Source organism: Bos grunniens, chromosome 6, assembly GCF_055505025.1.
Source record: "Bos grunniens cultivar Pamir isolate PY7600 chromosome 6, Bosgru_T2T1.0, whole genome shotgun sequence".
In the NCBI taxonomy this organism is placed as follows: domain Eukaryota; kingdom Metazoa; phylum Chordata; class Mammalia; order Artiodactyla; family Bovidae; genus Bos; species Bos grunniens.
Genome location: NC_141170.1, coordinates 78,205,812 through 78,224,494, shown reverse-complemented (window position 1 = coordinate 78,224,494; position 18,683 = coordinate 78,205,812). Strand labels below are relative to the sequence as shown.

At 39.8% G+C, this 18,683-nt stretch overlaps 1 protein-coding gene across 3 annotated transcripts in view; it reads right to left on the bottom strand.

Annotated features, from left to right (window-relative positions):
- Positions 1–18,683, bottom strand: part of KCNIP4 (potassium voltage-gated channel interacting protein 4) — a 1,317,771-nt gene that overhangs the window by 21,444 nt on the left and 1,277,644 nt on the right. For all 3 annotated transcript variants that reach the window (XM_086406319.1, XM_086406321.1, XM_086406320.1), the window contains one exon: positions 287–356. In XM_086406319.1, the coding sequence (XP_086262445.1) occupies positions 287–356 (70 nt within the window). The remainder of the gene's footprint in view (positions 1–286; positions 357–18,683) is intronic.

The following is an 18,683-nucleotide window of genomic DNA, read 5'->3' as shown; positions in this document are numbered from 1 at the left end:
CCCATCCATCATAGTCAGAAAGTGCCATGCCTTTGACAGATGTGGCAACAGGCACTCGGTAATACTACTTGTATTCAGCTGAAGAGTGAACTCTCGGATATTTGATAATTTGTAAGTAGCTCACTTTTACGATGTATTGAGAATCACATGGACAGCATGCTGTGTATTAATTCTTGGATGTAAAGATGAAAAATGTAGAGTCATGCCATGAAAGATTAAACCAAACTCAAGATTGCAAGCATAATTCTAGTTGAAAGTATGCTCACTGGTCCACATTTGTACCTACCTCCCTGTGGAAAGAACTGCGAGTAAATCTCTTTGAAGGTATCTTCATTAACAACCCCGCTGGGACATTCCTAGAGGAAGTGGGAGAGAAGCAATATGAGAGAAGTGTTCATAAAACGGATTTTTCTGCACATTTTGAAATAGGACTGTCTACTGTGCAAAGCTGAACCAAGAAAGTTATCCATCCATCCATCCATATCACAAAAAGAATAGAAGTGCACTATAAACTTCTCTTTGTTCCAGTTCTCATAGAATGAAAAAAAGTTGATGATGTAAAAATCTTTGCATAGTATCCACATCACAGCTGGTCTGACACATTAAAAAACACAGGGTTGTTTTTAAGAACATGTATATATGTTATCTATGGGTAGGAGGAAATTTGTTTTTCGTTCAGCGAGAACACTGCAAGAGGTTTCTGATATGGTCTTGACTGGACCTTCATGTTGTGTCCTCTGCAGATGTGCTGGACACACATCATCTTTAGTTTAATGTGAAAATGGTGTGCTCCCTTGGGTCTAAGGTGGCCCCACAAGCCTCCAGCAGGAATAGCTACAGATTGCTCCGGACTGCATAATAACAAAGGTAGAAATAAGTCACTTGAGTAAGGAAAGACCCCAAGATTTTTTTTAAGTTCTAAAGAGGAGGGTGTGAAAGGAGGATGCCTGAATATAATGAATTCCCACCTTTGTCCCGTGGTTGGAGTTATTTAAGACTGATGGATACTGACCACAGGAAGGCCACTAATGTTGGATTATTGACTTGATGGGGCCACAGAGCAAAGGTACCCCTCTGAAATGGAAATTTTCTATAAAAGGAACTGAAATCTAAAATGTCATACAAAGTGAAAGTGAAAGTGTTAGTTGCCTAGTTGTAGTCCATCTCTTTGTGACCCCATGGACTGTGGCCCACCAGGCTCCTCTGTCCATGGAATTTTCCAGGCAAGAACACTGGAGTAGGTAGCCATTCCCTTCTCCAGGGGGTCTTCCCAACCCAGGGATCGAATCCAGTCTCCTGTATTGCAGGCAGATTCTTTACTGTCTGAGTCACCAGGGAAGCCCAATGCTATATAAGATCAGCCTTTATGCCGAGGTGAGGACTAATCAAGTGGACTCGACACTGATGTAAGGGCAAAAAAATGCTTTCACTCTTTGCAGTTTCAAAAACAATCTGGTCAGGAATCTGAACTGGAGAGGTCCCTGGAACAGTTGAGACTGACAATCACAAAGTAATTTGACATCAAACCACACGTGGGATGCTAACTGCATACTGAAGATGGGGAAGAGATAAGTTCTGTCTGGTCCTTCTGAGTAGCTTTTCAGGAACAGGCCCATTTTCTGTAAGCTCCCTCACTTCAGTTCTCAGAGAACCCCCCTGGTCTACCAGCATCTCCAGGATTCACTGGGGGAGAATCAGAGGTATGCTAATTCCCCTGACTTTAGACATGGATATTCTGTGTACTTTAAATTTGAGGCTATTTCTGGGATCTTCAAAAATCATTTGTGGTCTTTAAAACTCTTAACTCTTTGTCCCCTCCTGAATAAACTTGATGTATCCTTTTTCTAAAACTCAGTTACTCACAACTGTCATGTGCTTCACATGAGGAATTTTCTATTTTCTTCTTTGTTTGTTTGAAAGGTTATATCTTTGATACATTAACACAGCTTCAAATAGTAGTTGCCAATGTGAAGCTTGTGTTACAGGCTTGTCAATGTGTATTTTTCCCATTCGATTATTATAATGACATAGATATCTCCATTCACTGAAGAGGAACTAGGTTCTGTGGTCAAGTGCCCTGTTACTCAGAGATCCAGTGGAAGAGCTGGGATGTGAGCTTGAAACTTTCCAGCTTGTCACAAGGTTTTGTATTAAACAAGCCCTGTGGAAATAATGACCCTGAGGACCTAAGAGAATTGCAGCAAAGGAAAGACAGCCAGAAACAAATTAGGAAAAAAGAACCCAAGCAAGCAAATTATGATGTTTATGATATGTCAATTTGTCTGGGCCATGATGCCCAGTTATTTGGTTAAACATTATTCTGGATCTTTCTATAAAGGTGTTTTTGAATGAGATTTACATTTAAATTGGTGGATTTGGAGTAAAAGCAATTACCCTCTAGCATATGAGTAGGCCTTATCTAATCATTTGAAGACCTGAATGGAACAAAAGGCTAATTTCTCCAGAGCAAAGAGAATTTTCCAGCCTTGGGACTTGATAGGCAACACTGATTTTTCTTGATTCTACAGCAGATTGCCTTTGAACTTGAACTGCAATTCCTTCCTGAGTTCCTGGATCTCTAGCCTGTCTCCCTCTGTCTTCTGTCAGATTCTGGACTGGCTAAGCCTTCACAATCATATGAGCCAACTGCTTAAATAAATCACTTTCTGTATACATACACATCTATTGGCTTTATTTTTTCTGGAATATCCTGACTAGTACATAAATAAATGAACAGTCAAGAGTTACAACTCCAAGAGGAAAGAAGATGGTGTGTATATAGTTCATTACTCAAAAGTTTTGACTAAATGACTTTATCTAGTTGGCAGCAACAGAACCAATTTTAAGAGCAAATAAGCACTTTGTAGTTAGACCCTCTCATGCATGGAAATTGTGATTGATTGGCTATTTATCTCTGAGCCATCTGCTGGGGATAGTAAGGAGAGAGCAAATAGAGGGCTGTCTGCCATCAGGTGGCGAATATATGCAAGGTCAAAACACTTGCCTCGGAGTTCAGATGACTCTAGCAAGAGACAAAGATGGGAAAGGAAGGGATACCTGCAGTTAGTAAACTGGTCAGCTGTCTTTAGTCTCTAGATGCATTTGATAGATGTATCTTATAATGTGAATTGAAATTCAGAGATTGACAGTCCCATATGTGTTTGCTTTATGTTTAATCATATGTCTGGGTCAGACAAAATCCTTTCTCTGCCAACTGAAAATTCCTGGCCAAGTTCTAGGGTGGTAAGACTCAGCAAGCTAATTGGTCTTTATTCATCCTTTATTTATTACATTAATTTACAGCTTTAGCCCATACATACTGTAGGTCTATTATTCTAGGAACTTTTCTAAGAAATGAGGGAGCAGTCGTAAACAAGTTAAATGTCTTATCTTCATGAGACCTGCATCCAGATGGAAGAAGAAAGGTAAAAAACAATAAATGAGATGATAAAAATAATCCAGGAGTGAAAACTAAGATCATGGCATCTGGTTCCATCACTTCATGGCAAATAGATGGGGAAACAGTGGCTGACTTTATTTTTATGGGTCCAAAATCACTGCAGATGGTGATTGCAGCCATGAAATTAAAAGACACTTACTCCTTGGAAGGAAAGTTATGACTAACCTAGACAGCATATTAAAAAGCAGAGACATTTCTTTACCATCAAAGGTCTGTATAGTCACGGCTATGGTTTTTCCAGTAGTCATGTATGGATGTGAGAGTTGGACTATAAAGAAAGCTGAGTGCAGAAGAATTGATGCTTTTGAACTGTGGTGTTGGAGAAAACTCTTGAGGGTCCCTTGGACTGCAAGGAGACCCAACCAGTCCATCCTAAAGGAGATCAGTCCTGGGTGTTCATTGGAGGGACTGATGTTGAAGCTGAAATTCCAGTACTTTGGCCACCTGATGTGAAGAACTGACTCATTTGAAAAGACCCTGATGCTGGGAAAGATTGAGGGCAGGAGGAGAAGGGGACGACAGAGGATGAGATGGTTGGATGGCATCACTGACTCAATGGACACAAGTTTGAGAAGGCTCCGGAAGTTGGTGTTGGACGGGGAGGCCTGGCGTGCTGCAGTTCATGGGGTTGCAAAGAGTCGGATACGACTGAGTGACTGAACTGAACTGAACTGACGATCTATCATTTATTTAAAAGAGTTCTTATGGGAAAGCAATACATTTTACTAACTTCAGGTGAAAAAGATTAATCATATTTTTCAGGATGCTAGTGACTTACAAAGCAGTACAATGGTCTATTTTCTAACTCCTCCCTTACCAGTTTTGTTGAGTCATTTCTGCACAAAAGAGGTATCTCCACCTCTCCATCAAGAAGAGTTTGACCTGCCCATGCATACAGCTAAGTGTAAACCATAAACAATGTGGCTGTATCAGGTTAACTCTTGCTGTAACAAACAAGATCCTAAATACATAACAAATTTAAAAGAATGCAGTATATTTTTGCTTGTCTAACAGCAGTGGTGGTACTGATCTGAGTTATTAAGGGATGCGTGTTCAAACTACTGCACAACTGCACTCATCTCACATGGTAGCAAAGTAATGCTCAGAATTCTCCAAGCCAGGCTTCAACAGCATGTGAACTGAGAATTTCCAGATGTTCAAGCTGGATTTAGAAAAGGCAGAAGAACCAGAAATCACATTGCCAACATCCATTGGATCATCAAAAAAGCAAGAGAAAACCGGAAAAACACCTACTTCTGTTTTATTGATTATGCCAAAGCCTTTGACTGTTTAGATCACAACAAACTATGGAAAATTCTTAAAGAGATGGGAATACCAGACCACCTGACCCATCTCCTGAGAAATCTGTATGCAGGTCAAGAAGGAACAGTTGGAACCTGACATGGAACAACAGACTGGTTTAAAATTGGGAAAGGTGTACGTCAAGGCTGTATATTGGCTGTATATTGTCACCCTGCTTATTTAATTTATATGCAGAGTACATCATGTGAAATGCTGGGCTGGATGAAGCATAAACTGGAATCAAGATTGCCGGGAGAAATATCAGTAATCTCAGATATGCAGATGACACCACCCTTATGGCAGAAAGCAAAGAAGAACTAAAGAGCTTCTTGTTGAAAATGAAAGAGGAGAGTGAAAAAGCTGGCTTAAAACTCAACATTCAAAAAAAGAAGATCATGGCATCCGGCCCTATCAATTCATGGCAAATAGATGGGGAAATAATGGAAACAGTAACACACTTTATTTTTTTGGGTTCCAAAATCACTGAAGATGGTGACTACAGACATGAAATTAAAAGACGCTTGCTCCTTGGAAGAAAAGTTATGACCAACCTAGACAGCATATTAAAAAGCAGAGACATTACTTTGCCAACAAAGGTCCTTCTAGTCAAAGCTATGGTTTTTCCAGTAGTCATGAATGGATGTGAGAGCTGAACTATAAAGAAAGCTGAGTGCAAAAGAATTAGTGCTGTTGAACTGTGGTGTTGGGGAAGACTCTTGAGAGTCCTTTGGACTGCAAGGAGATCAAACCAATCAATCTTAAAGGAAATCAGTCCTGAATATTCACTGAAAGGACCAATGCTGAAGTTGAAACTCCAATACTTTGGCCACCTGATGTGAAGAACTGACTCCTTAGAAAAGACCCTGATGCTGGGAAAGATTGAAGGCAGGAGGAGAAGGGGATGACAGAGGATGAAATGGTTGGATGGCATCACCAACTCGAAGGACATGAGGTTGAGAAAGCTCCAGGAGTGGGTAATGGACAGGGAAGCATTACGTGTTGCAATCTGTGGGCTTGCAAAGCTTTGGACATGACTGAGAGCCTGAACTGAACTGAAGTCACTTCACATGAGATCTTCATTGCGTCTTGCAGGTTCTTTGATTGCAGCTCACAGACTCTGGTTGTGGAGCGGGCTTACTTGCTCTACAGTATGTGGGATCTTAGTTCCCTGACCGGGGATTGAGCCTGCATCTCCTTCACTGAAGGTGGATTCTTAACTACTGGACCACTTCCCCTGATATCATTTTTAAAGGATGATATTTTCAAATAAGTTCAGTAAGGGCTAAACACTGAAGTATGAATTTGTTAATTCGGCTTTCTTCACCATAAGACCAAGAAGCAAAAGAGTTCCCAGCTTTAGAGAAAGTGAGGAAAGCTCACTTATCTATACGGCGAGAAGTTACTATTGACCTTCTATAAGCTTTATGGCTTCTGTATTTTAGTTTCTAATGATATTTCATCTGATTATTAGCAAATGGTCATGTAGTGAAAATATGGTGTCTATAAAAAAAAGTAGATAAAAATCACCTATAATTATATTACTGTAAGAATATTTTGGTCCTTTATCTAACTGTATATTAATATGCTATACATATAAAATTAGAAGTTGGACATGACTTAGTGAATGAACAACAAACAATAATAAAATTAGAATAACACTGTAGCATTGCATCTTATTCTTTTTACCATAAAAAAATATCCTGACTGTAACAGTTCATTATTATTAAAGGCTGCATAATAATGTGTCTGGTGCATTTACCATACAGTTGGGTATTTAGGGAATTGCAGCACATTTTTGAACTACATAGGAATAGTAATGTAATTAACATTCTAGTGCATACATCTGTGGTTCCACCTTTGGTTCTTTATGACTAATCCCAGAAGGAGGCTCATAAGACCAAAAGCTTTAAACCATGTTACGGCTCTAAACCATGTTAAGGCTCTAAACCATGTTAAGGCTCTTCGTATGCACAGTCACTTTGATTTCCAGAAGGGCTGTACCCACATGTGCTACCACCACTGGTTTATGAGAAAGTTTCACATCGAGAGGTGTTGCTGACCAGAATCATATGGTGATTTGATATTCACCAAATCCCATGAACAAACAACAATAATCTGCTTTCCTCATAAATCTAATCATCATTCTGAAAATTACTAGGGGATATCAAGGTGTGTGTCCAGATCCCTCCAAGGGATAAAGTGATGCACAGATTTTCATGCAGACAAGGATGCTTTGATGGCAGGCTGCTGGACCACATCACCACAGTAACAGCTGTTTAATGAGTGTACATTCACTGCCTTCTTACCTACAATATCTCTTTTATTAAATAACATTTTCACTAACCCTGAAAAGTAAGGGTTAGTTAGAGATGAAAATGAAGCTTGGAGAGATGAAAATTATGTAACTTGTTGGAGTCACACAGTTTTTTACAGAGGCATACATGTGTTTCAGTCAGTTCAGTTCAGTCGCTCAGTCGTGTCCGACTCTTTGCAACCCCATGAACCGCAGCACGCCAGGCCTCCCTGTCCATCACCAACTCCCAGAGTCCACCCAAACCCATGTCCATCGTGTCGGTGATGCCATCCAACCATCTCATCCTCTGTTGTCCCCTTCTCCTCCTGCCCTCAATCTTTCCCAGCATCAGGGTCTTTTCCAATGAATCGGCTCTCCACATCAGGTGGCCAAAGTATTGGAGTTTCAGCCTCAGCATCACTCCTTCCAATGAACACCCAGGACTGGTCTCCTTTAGGATGGACTGGTTGGATCTCCTTGCAGTCCAAGGGACCCTCAAGAGTCTTCTCCAATACCACAGTTCAAAAGCATCAATTCCTCTGCACTCAGATTTATTTATAGTCCAACTCTCACATCCATACATGACTACTGGAAAAACCATAGCTTTGACTAGATAGACCTTTGTTTTCAAAGTAATGTCTCTGCTTTTTAATATGCTGTCTAGGTTGGTCATAACTTTCCTTCCAAGGAGCAAGCGTCTTTTAATTTCATGGCTGCAATCACCGTCCGCAGTGATTTTGGAGCCCAGAAAGATAAAGTCAGCCACTGTTTCCACTGCTTCCCATCTATTTGTCATGAAGTGATGGGACCAGATGCCATGATCTTTGTTTTCTGAATGTTGAGCTTTAAGCCAATTTTTTCACTCTCCTTTTTTACTTTCATCAAGAGGTTCTTTAGTTTTTCTTCACTTTCTACCGTAAGGGTGGTGTGATCTGCATATCTGAGGTTATTGATATTTCTCCTGGCAATCTTGATTCCAGCTTGTGCTTCCTCCAGCCCAGCGTTTCTCATGATGTACTCTGCATATAAGTTAAATAAGCAGGGTAAGAATATACAGCCTTGATGTACTCCTTTTCCTATTTGGAACCAGTTTGTTGTTCGGTGTCCAGTTCTAACTGTTGCTTCCTGACCTGTATACAGGAGCCAGAGATCAAATTGTCAACATCCACTGGATCATTGAAAAAACAAGAGAGTTCCAGAAAAACATCTATTACTGCTTTATTGACTATGCCAAAGCCTTTGACTGTGTGGATCACAATAAACTGTGGAAAATTCTGAAAGAGATGGGAATACATGTGTTTACTCTTTAAACAAATTGTCCTTTAGTGTGTTCTATGCATTGAGCACTCTCCTGGGCACCAAGGATACAGAGTGAATTTTTAAATGTTCCATTTTGGCTTTTATGGAATTTGTAGATTAGTGTAATCACCCTTACACCTTCCTGACTTCATTAATTGCAACTTTAACTTGTCTTTTGGATTATAATTTTTTAGGACTGAAAAATAAGCTGGATCTGGAGATCCAGCTATGGAAATACTTCTTTCGGGAAGACACACTACATTTATTTGCTTCCACATCTTCTTCCATTATGGGGGCTGTTTTGGAGAGAGCCACATGCAAAAGGAAGCCTTTCAACCCAAACTGCAGTATTGATTTAAAAATTTTTTTAAAATGAAATATATATATATATATATACACACACACACACACACACAAAGGTTCATATAGTCAAAGCTATGACTTTTCTAGTAGTCGTGTATGGATGTGAGAGTTGGACCATGAAGAAGGCTGAATGCTGAAGAATTGATGCTTTTGAATTGCGGTGCTGGAGAAAACTCTTGAGAGTCCCTTGGATAACAAGAAGATCAAATCAGTTAATTCTAAAGGAAATCAACCCTAAATATTGGAAGAACCAATGCTAAAGCTGAAGCTGCAATATTTGGTCACCTAACTGACTCATTGGAAAGGACTCTGATGCTGGCAGAGATTGAAGGCATAAGTAGAAGAGGACAACAGAGGCTGAGAAGGTTAGATAGCATCACTGACTCAATGGACATGAATTTGTTGGTATCCCCAAAACACCAACTTTGGGACATGGTAAAGGACAGAGAAGCCTGGTGTGATGCAGTCCATAGGGTGTCAAAGAGTCAGACATGACTCTTTGTTAGTGACTGAATAACAACATATATAATTGTAGTTTGTGAGATTTGGGGAAAATGAAATGTTTTAAATTTCTTTTTTGAGAAATGATTGCCTTTAGTTCAGCAAGGACCTCTCCACCTCCTTCCTTACCACATACACTTTAATCTGAATATGAGTGGCTGGACACTAAAGTGCTTTGGGAAAAGTCCCAGATTTTAGGACAGGTTAAGTAAACTACTCCATCAACTGTTAAGTAGCTAGGATTTCCTGGTGCTGTGCTGGCTGGTACATTAATCTGTTAAGACCAGCGAGTTTCCTTCAGTGCTTCTTAGACCCTTCACAATGATATGATCATAATGTGATAAATGTAGAGTGAGATTTTCTTAGCATGTAACTGCCATGCCATTTTGTCAGTTGGTAAAGAGACACTTGCCTTGGGGCCTTGTGTTCCCTGTTGAGCCTACTCAGCTGCCTTAGGTAGTGTTATGAGACACGTGGCAAGGTCTGTTATAAATGAACTATGACTATTTTGCTACTACTAATATCCATACTAACTACTAATATCTACACTAATAAGTGAGAAACTTTTGTAATAATAATAATTAGCACGATGATGGTGATCATGATAGCGATGATGATGATAAGTTAATACATTGTGTTAAATGCTCTCCCTGGATTTTCTCATGGGAATGGATAGATGCTAGCATTATCTCCATTTTACCAATGAACAAACTGTTAGAGAGAAACTACCCATGTTCTCATAATTAGAATATAGCAGAGCCTAGTCTATTGACCACAGAGTTTGAGGATTTAAGCAACTTTAGAGCTTAAATGGGTTTCTCCTGCTCTTGAAAAGTAGAGTGCTCTTATAAAACCTCCCAAAAGCTGAAATGGCAGAAAACACAGAAGCAGTCACCATAAAGAAGAGATGCTCACAGACACAGTTCAAAGCTATGGGGGCTTGATGCTGAGATGCAGAGGGTAGTTCTTGGGGGAGAGGGCTTGATGGTGCCCGCTGGTGCTTGGGGTGTGCTGCCTCTGTAGCAGCTAAGTGTAAGAGGAATGCTGTATGCTATATTTCATTTTTTGCTTTTCTACATAAAAGTGAAAATCCTCTTCAGATTTCTTTTCATTAGCAAAAATAGGAGCTAATGTAGGTCTTTATCCCTAAAGCAGGGATACCTGTAAACTAGTCTAGTGGCATCATTTTTAAACTGAGGAGACTGAGTTTGAGGTTATAGGAATTGCCCGTAAAGCACATGATGGGCTGCTGAGCCTTACCTTGTGTCTGGCTTTCCTGATGTCTAGCCTGATGTGTGGACATCACAGACACCTTCATGTCCATTTAATAGCTGGTGCCCTTCTCTCGGGAAGCATTTAGAATCAACACTGCAGCAGCAGCAGTGAAATGCTTATGCTCCTGGGCTCTGGAGTGAGACAGAAGAACTGCACTGAACCTCTCTTCTGCTTAAAAGCTGTAGAGCTTCAGACAAACATTTCCTCGAAGTCCCCTTGTTCTCCTCTGTCACACGGGGATAACTATTGACACTAGAGGGCTGCTATGAGGATTAATAAGATAATTCCACATTATGTTCCTATCTTAGAACTCTTCTTTGCACATCATATTTGATCATTAAATATGAGCTGTCAGTACAATATTAATAACCTGGAATTTGGTAAACAGAACTCCATCATACAAACAGTAACCTCAGCATGGCTATCCTAGGGTTAAATGATATCCACCAAAGCAGTTGAACCCAGTACAGTACTGGACTGATATAATGCAATGAGCTTACAAAACAGATATGAGTTATGCCTCCCTGACTAGCTTTATAAATTGAATCTGCTCTCTCTAATATCATCAGAGTTTACCCTCAAAGACAGGGGAACACTGCAATTGTAAATGACAGCTGAGAAGAATAAAAGGCCACGTACTGGAAGTAAATGTCAGAGGAAACTCAGGAGCCTTTAATTCATTAAAGAAAAGTTTTCCCTACTAATGTTTAGGGGAGTACATTAGAGATACAGTAATCCATGAAAAGCGTTGGGAATGGGGCTTTGCAGAGAGATCCATGTATGCATAGGAAAGTGCTAAAGAAATTCTTTTTTTGAGGTGCATTGTGAGTCCTTACACTTTTACCTCTTCAGAAAGTCTTTTAGCATTTCCTGGAAGGTTGTCAGAACTCTGATGGAATTCTCTAGAAATGGTTGTAGTGATATGCAAATCAGATGTATTCTGTAGCTAATATTTGTCCACTCACTGGCTGAAATCTCCTCTTCCCATAAATCATTGTGGATCCAAAAAGAAGAATTAATACAAAAATATCATGGGAAAAATGAAAACTAAAAGTCCTTGTAAGATAAATAATTTCCTGGGGAGCCTTTTATAGCACATCTTTTAAGCATCTGTGGTTTTTCATCAACCCTCACGTCTATTCCTGTTGCCAAAGAAGGCATCCATGTGCTTAAGTTGAAAAGCTTGGGTTTCTACAAATAGAAATGTCATGGCATCCATGTTTTGTCCAAAGACTATTCTTTCAGGTATTCTTTCTGACAAAGGAAGTGGATGACACCTCTTTAATAAGTAGCACAGCATACTATGAGCAAAACAAAGACTGGACACTGGGCATTTGGTCCAGGGAAGAAAAAAGGGAGATTAAGATCACTCCCCCAAATAAGTAGAGCATCTCATCCTTCTAGCAAGAACTGATAACAAGCAAGTTGACAATTCTCAAAGGAAGCTATCTTCTTAAGCAATAAAATTGTCAGAAAGCACACTTAAAGTGAGCCAGCTATGAGTTCATAAGGAGAGACCAGAAAGCATCTAGAACACTTAGAAGAACATGTGGAAATAACCCATGAGATACACAGAAAGGCAATCGATGGATTGAACAAGGCAAGAACAGGTGTCTATAGGGCTATTTATCAACAATTTCTCCCTGCTTCCAAACCCAATGGAAAAGTATATTTCATGGTCCCTAATGGTTTGCTGGGACCAAATAACAAACTACCCAATGAATGGAAAGCAGAAGGGACCCTCTAATACTGTGATTTATAAGGAGAAATATATGTTTCTTCTGAGTCTCCATTTCTAGCACAGAGTTCCTAAAACTATGAGAGAGATAAAGGTATCTCTTGTGATGTTAATAAGGTAATTGTTGGATCCCATGCAAGATCCTCTTGATGAAACTGAAAGAGGAGAGTTAAAAAGTTGGCTTAAAGCTCAACATTCAGAAAATGAAGATCATGGCATCCGGTCCCATCACTTCATGGGAAATAGATGGGGAAACAGTGGCAGACATTATTTTGGGGGGCTCCAAAATCACTGTAGATGGTGACTGCAGCCATGAAATTAAAAAATGCTTACTCCTTGGAAGGAAAGTTATGACTAACCTAGACAACATACTAAAAAGCAGAGACCTTACTTTGCTAACAAAGGTCTGACTAGTCAAGGCTATGGTTTTTCCAGTAGTCATGTATGGGTGTGAGAGTTGGACTATAAAGAAAGCTGAGCACTGAAGAATTGATGCCTTTGAACTGTGGTGTTGCTGAAGATTCTTGAAGAGTCCCTTGGAGTGCAAGGAGATCCAACCAGTCCATCCTAAAGGAAATCAGTCCTGATTATTCATTGGAAAGACTGATGTTGAAGCTGAAACTCCAATACTTTGGCCACCTGATGTGAAGAACTGACTCATTTGAAAAGACCCTGATGCTGGGAAAGACTGAAGGCCGGAGGAGAAGGGAACGACAGAGAATGAGATGGTTGGATGGCATCACCGACTCAATGGACATGAGTTTGAGTAAACCCCGGGAGTTAGTGATGGACAGGGAGGCCTGGAGTGCTGCAGTCCATGGGGTTGCAAAGAGTCGGACAAGACTGAGCGACTGAACTGAACTGTACTGATGCAAGGATGAGGGATGGTTGTCAGGGGAGCCAACCAGGTAGTTAGAGGGTTAGAATTTTCAATCCCAGTCCTCTGATCTCCAGGGAGGGGAGAGGAGCTGGAAGTTCAATTCAATCACCAGTGGATAATGATTTAATCAACCATGCCTATACCATGAAGCCTCCACAAAACCCCAAAAGGACAAGTTCAGAGAGCAACTTCAGTGTTGGTGAACACATTGAGATCTGGAAATAGTGGCAAGGTAAAGATATATTTAAGATTCATCTGAGGACTTAATGTGTATGTAATATGTATATGTATATATTTGTTATAACATAAGTGAATGACAAATCTAGACAGTGTGTTGGAAAGCAGAGACATTACTCTGCCAACAAAAGTCTGTATAGTCAAGGCCATGGTTTTCCCGGTGGTCATGTATGGTTGTGAGAGCTGGACCATAAGGAAGACAGAGAGACAAAGAATTGATGCCTTCGAACTATGGTGATGGAGAAGACTCCTGAGAGTCCCTTGGATAGCCAGGAGATCAAACCAGTCAATCTTAAGGGAAATCAACCCTTGGAAGGATTGATGCTGAAGCTGAAATTCCAGTATTTTGGTCATTTGATGCAAACAGCTAACTCATTGGAAAAATTCTTGATGCTGGGAAAGATGGAGGGCAGAAGGAGAAGAAGAAGGAGAAGAAGGTGACAGAGGATGAGATGGCTGGATGGCATCACCAATGCAATGGATGTGAACCTGAGCAAACTTGGGGAGATTAGAGGGATACAGAACCCTGGGGTGCTGCAGTCCATGGGGTCGCAAAGAGTCAGACACAAATGGGCAACTGAACAGAAACATGAAATGCTTATTTTGAGTATGAATCCAACTGCTTATTAATTATTTACTATATTACAATGTGACTGGAGTGCCCCCAGATCAGATTTAAGGTCTCTTTATGCAAGGATGTTTAAGCAAATTGTATTGTTTGATTGTGTTATATGCTATAGCTGTATCATAATTGTTTGCATATATTTAAATTTAGGAAAGTGACTTTTATCTTCTTAGTTTTCAAGATATGAACATACCAAACTACTTATAGTATGATTACCTCATAACCAAGATAATTTTTTATCCTTTGAGATTCAAAAATATTTCCCATTCATTAATTGATTGAATTGTGAAAACAAAACACCCCACCACCTCCAGTAAGGATGACTTGAAAGATAGATGATGTGAATTTAGTGATACGATAAAGATGATGGATGGAGAGTCTGATTCTCAGAGACATATAATTGGGAAGCCTGACTGTCTTCACCTATTATTCCACCCTGTTTAATATGTAATGCAATTGGAAAAGCATAGGCTTTTGTAAATTAAATTTTCACTCCCCAGTTCTCTGGTTTGAAACTGGGGTTGCTTTGAAAAGTTATTCTCTTAGTTGCCTGACAATTTAAAGATACCTCCATATTCTACGCTAGTAGGAGAATTTTCAAAATTTACATGGTGCCGAGCCATGAACTTGTAGTACTCTTATCACTGGGTTCTGTTTGTGGACTTCTCTGTTGCGTTTAGAGTTGGTAAATACCTCAAAAGCAGGGACTGATTCTTATAGAGCCCAGCATTTTTTCCAACAGAGTATTAAAAACATCTATCCTGACTGGATATACACTCAAACAATTGCTGGCTTTTAAAAGATTAGAAAATAAACTTGCTCTGGCAGTTTCCTCTAAAACTCGTGTGCAAGATTTTAGAACTCCTTGCACTCCAAAACACTTTTTTCCCCTGTAATTCTTCTGCTCTCTTCTATCCAGTTTTGCTGAGGGACATTTTTGATGCCTTGTGCTATATTGTTCAAGGTCACCACTTTCTCTTAAATGCATCTCTGTCCTTGGACTTTCAAGATCAAAATCTTGGCTCTACTTCCCAACCCTTGTGACCATGTATCATTAATTACAATCATAGAAATTAAGGGGAGACCACCAGGGTCAAAAGAAAACACTTCTTAGTTCAATGCAAATTTTAAACACCTTACTGTATTTAACAATTGGATTGTTAAAAACTCATTTAAAAATAATAGGATTAGCCCTTCAGTTTTCATAGTATACAAACTGATCACTAAGAAGTAAAACTAATTTTACTTCTAAATTACTAAAACCAATTTAAATTTTAAATTTCTGTTCTCATATTCCCAGGTGTTTGAACACCTAATGAGTCATTTATTCTCTTTTAGTCTGTTTCATTTGTAAAATAACCTTTAAGAAATACTGATATCACAGGGAAATAAAACAAATGAAAATTAAAATAGATAATGTATGAAAAAGAAAAAAAAAAACCTGGATACAACCAATATATTTGGTATTTTGCTGCTTCCAAAGTTTGCATTAAGAACCTTCTGCATTCCCTGAACATACTCCTTGGAGCTCAAGTGATTAAATATGAATTTCAGATTGGAAAAAGAAGTGGAGAAAGACTTTCCTATGTAATAACTGGAAAAGAGATGAGCGCTGGGTGATACTCAAGATTCAACTCAGCTGCTTAAGTATGGAGATGCAGGCACATTCCCAGCCCCAGAAGGTTGCACCATCACCACAATGAAGGAGAAATACAAGTTATGAGGCACATTTTCTCCTCACCTTTGGCTCCATTCTCTGTTTGGAAGCAGCAAATATTATGTGAGATATATAGCCAAAACAGAAAACCCTAAAAACCAAAAACTAGGCTCAAGTTTCAGCTGTACTAACAGAGAAATCATTGAAATGTCCCAAGACTGTGTGTCTCAATCTATAAAATGTGAAAAGAAATAGCATCTTATAGTGAAGGAATGCTAACTCATTGATATTATGTATATAAAGATCCCAGCACTATTCTAAAAAATTGACAAATGTTGATTTCTTTTAACATTCTCTTTTCAGGTCACTTAGGTTGATTCTGCAAAATGAAGGTCCCCAAATTTTGCAGGAAAAGGCCTCCCAGCATGTAGGGAAGCTAAATAAATGTTATGCTATGTTATTTATTTATTTAGCTGTGTCAGGGCTTAGTTGTGGCACATGGGATTTTAGTTGCTATGGATGGGATCTAGCTCCCTGCTGCTGCTGCTAAGTCGCTTCAGTCGTGTCCGACTCTGTGCGACCCCATAGACGGCAGCCCACCAGGCTCCCCCGTCCCTGGGATTCTCCAGGCAAGAACACTGGAGTGGGTTGCCATTTCCTTCTCCAATGCATGAAAGTGAAAACTGAAAGTGAAGTCGCTCAGTCGTGTTCGACTCTTAGCGACCCCATGGACTGCAGCCTACCAGGCTCCTCTGTCCATGGGACCTTCCAGGCAAGAGTACTGTAGCGGGGTGCCATTGCCTTCTCTGACCAGAGATCAAACCTGGCCTTCTGCATTAGGACCATAGAGTCTTAGCCACTGGACCACCAGGGAAGTCCCCTAGTTATTTGATACAAAAAGTGAGGGTGAAAGTGTTAATCACTCAGTTGTGTCTGACTCTGTGACCCCATGGACTGTAGCCCACCAGGCTCCTCTGTCCATGGAATTCTCCAGGCAAGAATACTGGAGTGGGTAGCCACTCCCTTCTCGAGGGAATCTTCCTGACCTTGGGATTGAACTGGGGTCTCCTGCATTGCAGGAAGATTCTTTACCTTCTGAGTCACCAGGGAAATCCTAAAGAGCCTTTGAAAAGGGATTTTCCCAACTTTATGAAAAAGAGGGTTCATTTAGTTGACTCACTGTGTCAATTACAACACAGTTAAATTCTACAGGTACTCAAAACCATTTGAGGAAAGAAAAACCAAAGTGCCCAGAGAGCAGGCGTGTGTATCAGTTTTCTATTGCTGTATAACAATACCAGAAACTTGGTACTTAAAACAACACAGGCTTATTACCTCACAGCTCTGTAGGGAAAGTCTATCATGGTTTGGCTGTATTCTCCACTCAGGGACTCACATTCAAATGTCGTCTGACTCTGGTTCTCATCGGGACCTCACAATCTTTTTCTAAGCTCATTCAGCTGATTGGCAGAATTTAGCTTCTTTTGGTTGTTAAGACTGAAGTCCTTGTTATCTTGCAGGCTATTAGCCCACGTGGCCTCTGTTCACTTTCTTTTCACGTGTGTTAGTCACTTGGTCATCTCTGACTCTTTGTGAAGCCATGGACTGTGGCCTGCCAAGTTTCATGGGATTCTCCAGGCAAAATACTGGAGTGGGTTGCCAAGCCCTCCTCCAGGGGGTCTTCCCAACCCGGGGATTGAAATTTGGTCTTCTGCATTGCAGGCAGATTCTTTACCGTCTGAGCTATGAGGGAAGCCCTTTTCTTTTCACAGAAGTTCCTGCATCTTCAGGTCATTAAATGCGTGTTAAGTCCTTCTCACACTCTGATTCTCTCTACTTCTCCTATAATTTAAAGGGCTCATGTGAAGAGATCAAACCCAAGAGTGTCTCTGTATTTTAAGTTCAACTGACTTGGAGCTTTAATTACATCTGCAAAATCCCCCCCATGGCAATATCTGGATTGGTATTTGGTTAAATAACCAGGAGACAGGACTCTTGGGTGGGTTATCTTAGATCTCTGCCTACCATGCCTGATTTATCTCAGTATGGGTTGACTTTGGTTTTCTTAGCAGTTTCTGTTTAACAATCTTTTTAATAGTTACATTCACCGTAAATCAAACAATAGAAACTCTTCAGACTTGTACAAATACTGTACTATTTTGACCACAGCTAGCAACTATACTACTTGGAACCTTAGTCTAACTAGATTTGGAAGGAATATATCCTGTCAGGGCTTGCTCAGCAGTGTACAGGACCAGCTAAGACCACAAATCTGCATATCCTTATTACGAATGCTATGAATAGTATTCCATATGCAGAGTTATGCCCTGTCCTTACTTGTTTCTGCTCTATATCACCAAGGTCATTATGCAGATTTTATGAATTGATCAAATCACTTTCAAATTGGCATGCCATCAGCTTAATGATACTGGGGAAAAAACTGAGTTAAAATATTTACTTAAAAGAATCATGTAATTTTTCAACCAGAGAGAGTAAAACACTAAGACAATGATGTACATGTTCAGACAACAACACCATTGTACGATAATACATTTCCTGGAGCTTTGCAATAATTGTATTCTCTCTCAGTCTAATTTTCCCACCTACAAAATTGCCTAGATTCTGGCTCTTTGATAACTTCATTGTGCCTGTCATCTCTTGGCTTCTTATGTGAGAATATTTATTTTCCTCATTTTGTAGGCCCTTTTTATTTATTTGTTTTCAGTTCTTTATAGTTAAAGGCACTTTAACATAAGCAATAACCTGTTGTCATTTTATTACATCTCTCTATAGATTGGGAAAATGAAAATAAGTCCTCTTTACTGCTTGCTGACAAATATGATGGACATTCTACTCTACCCAAAACAAACTATGGATTGCAGTGATATGTGTGTGTGTGTGTAGTTGATTTGATTTGTCTAGGTCCAGATGTTTCAAAAACCCACTCTAAGGTATATCTAAAGAAGCTGTGAAAGACTGTAGAGGTTGGAGGATTAACAAAAGGGATGTTTAATGATCACCTGTGATCTGCTGAGCCTGGTCTTGAGACATGT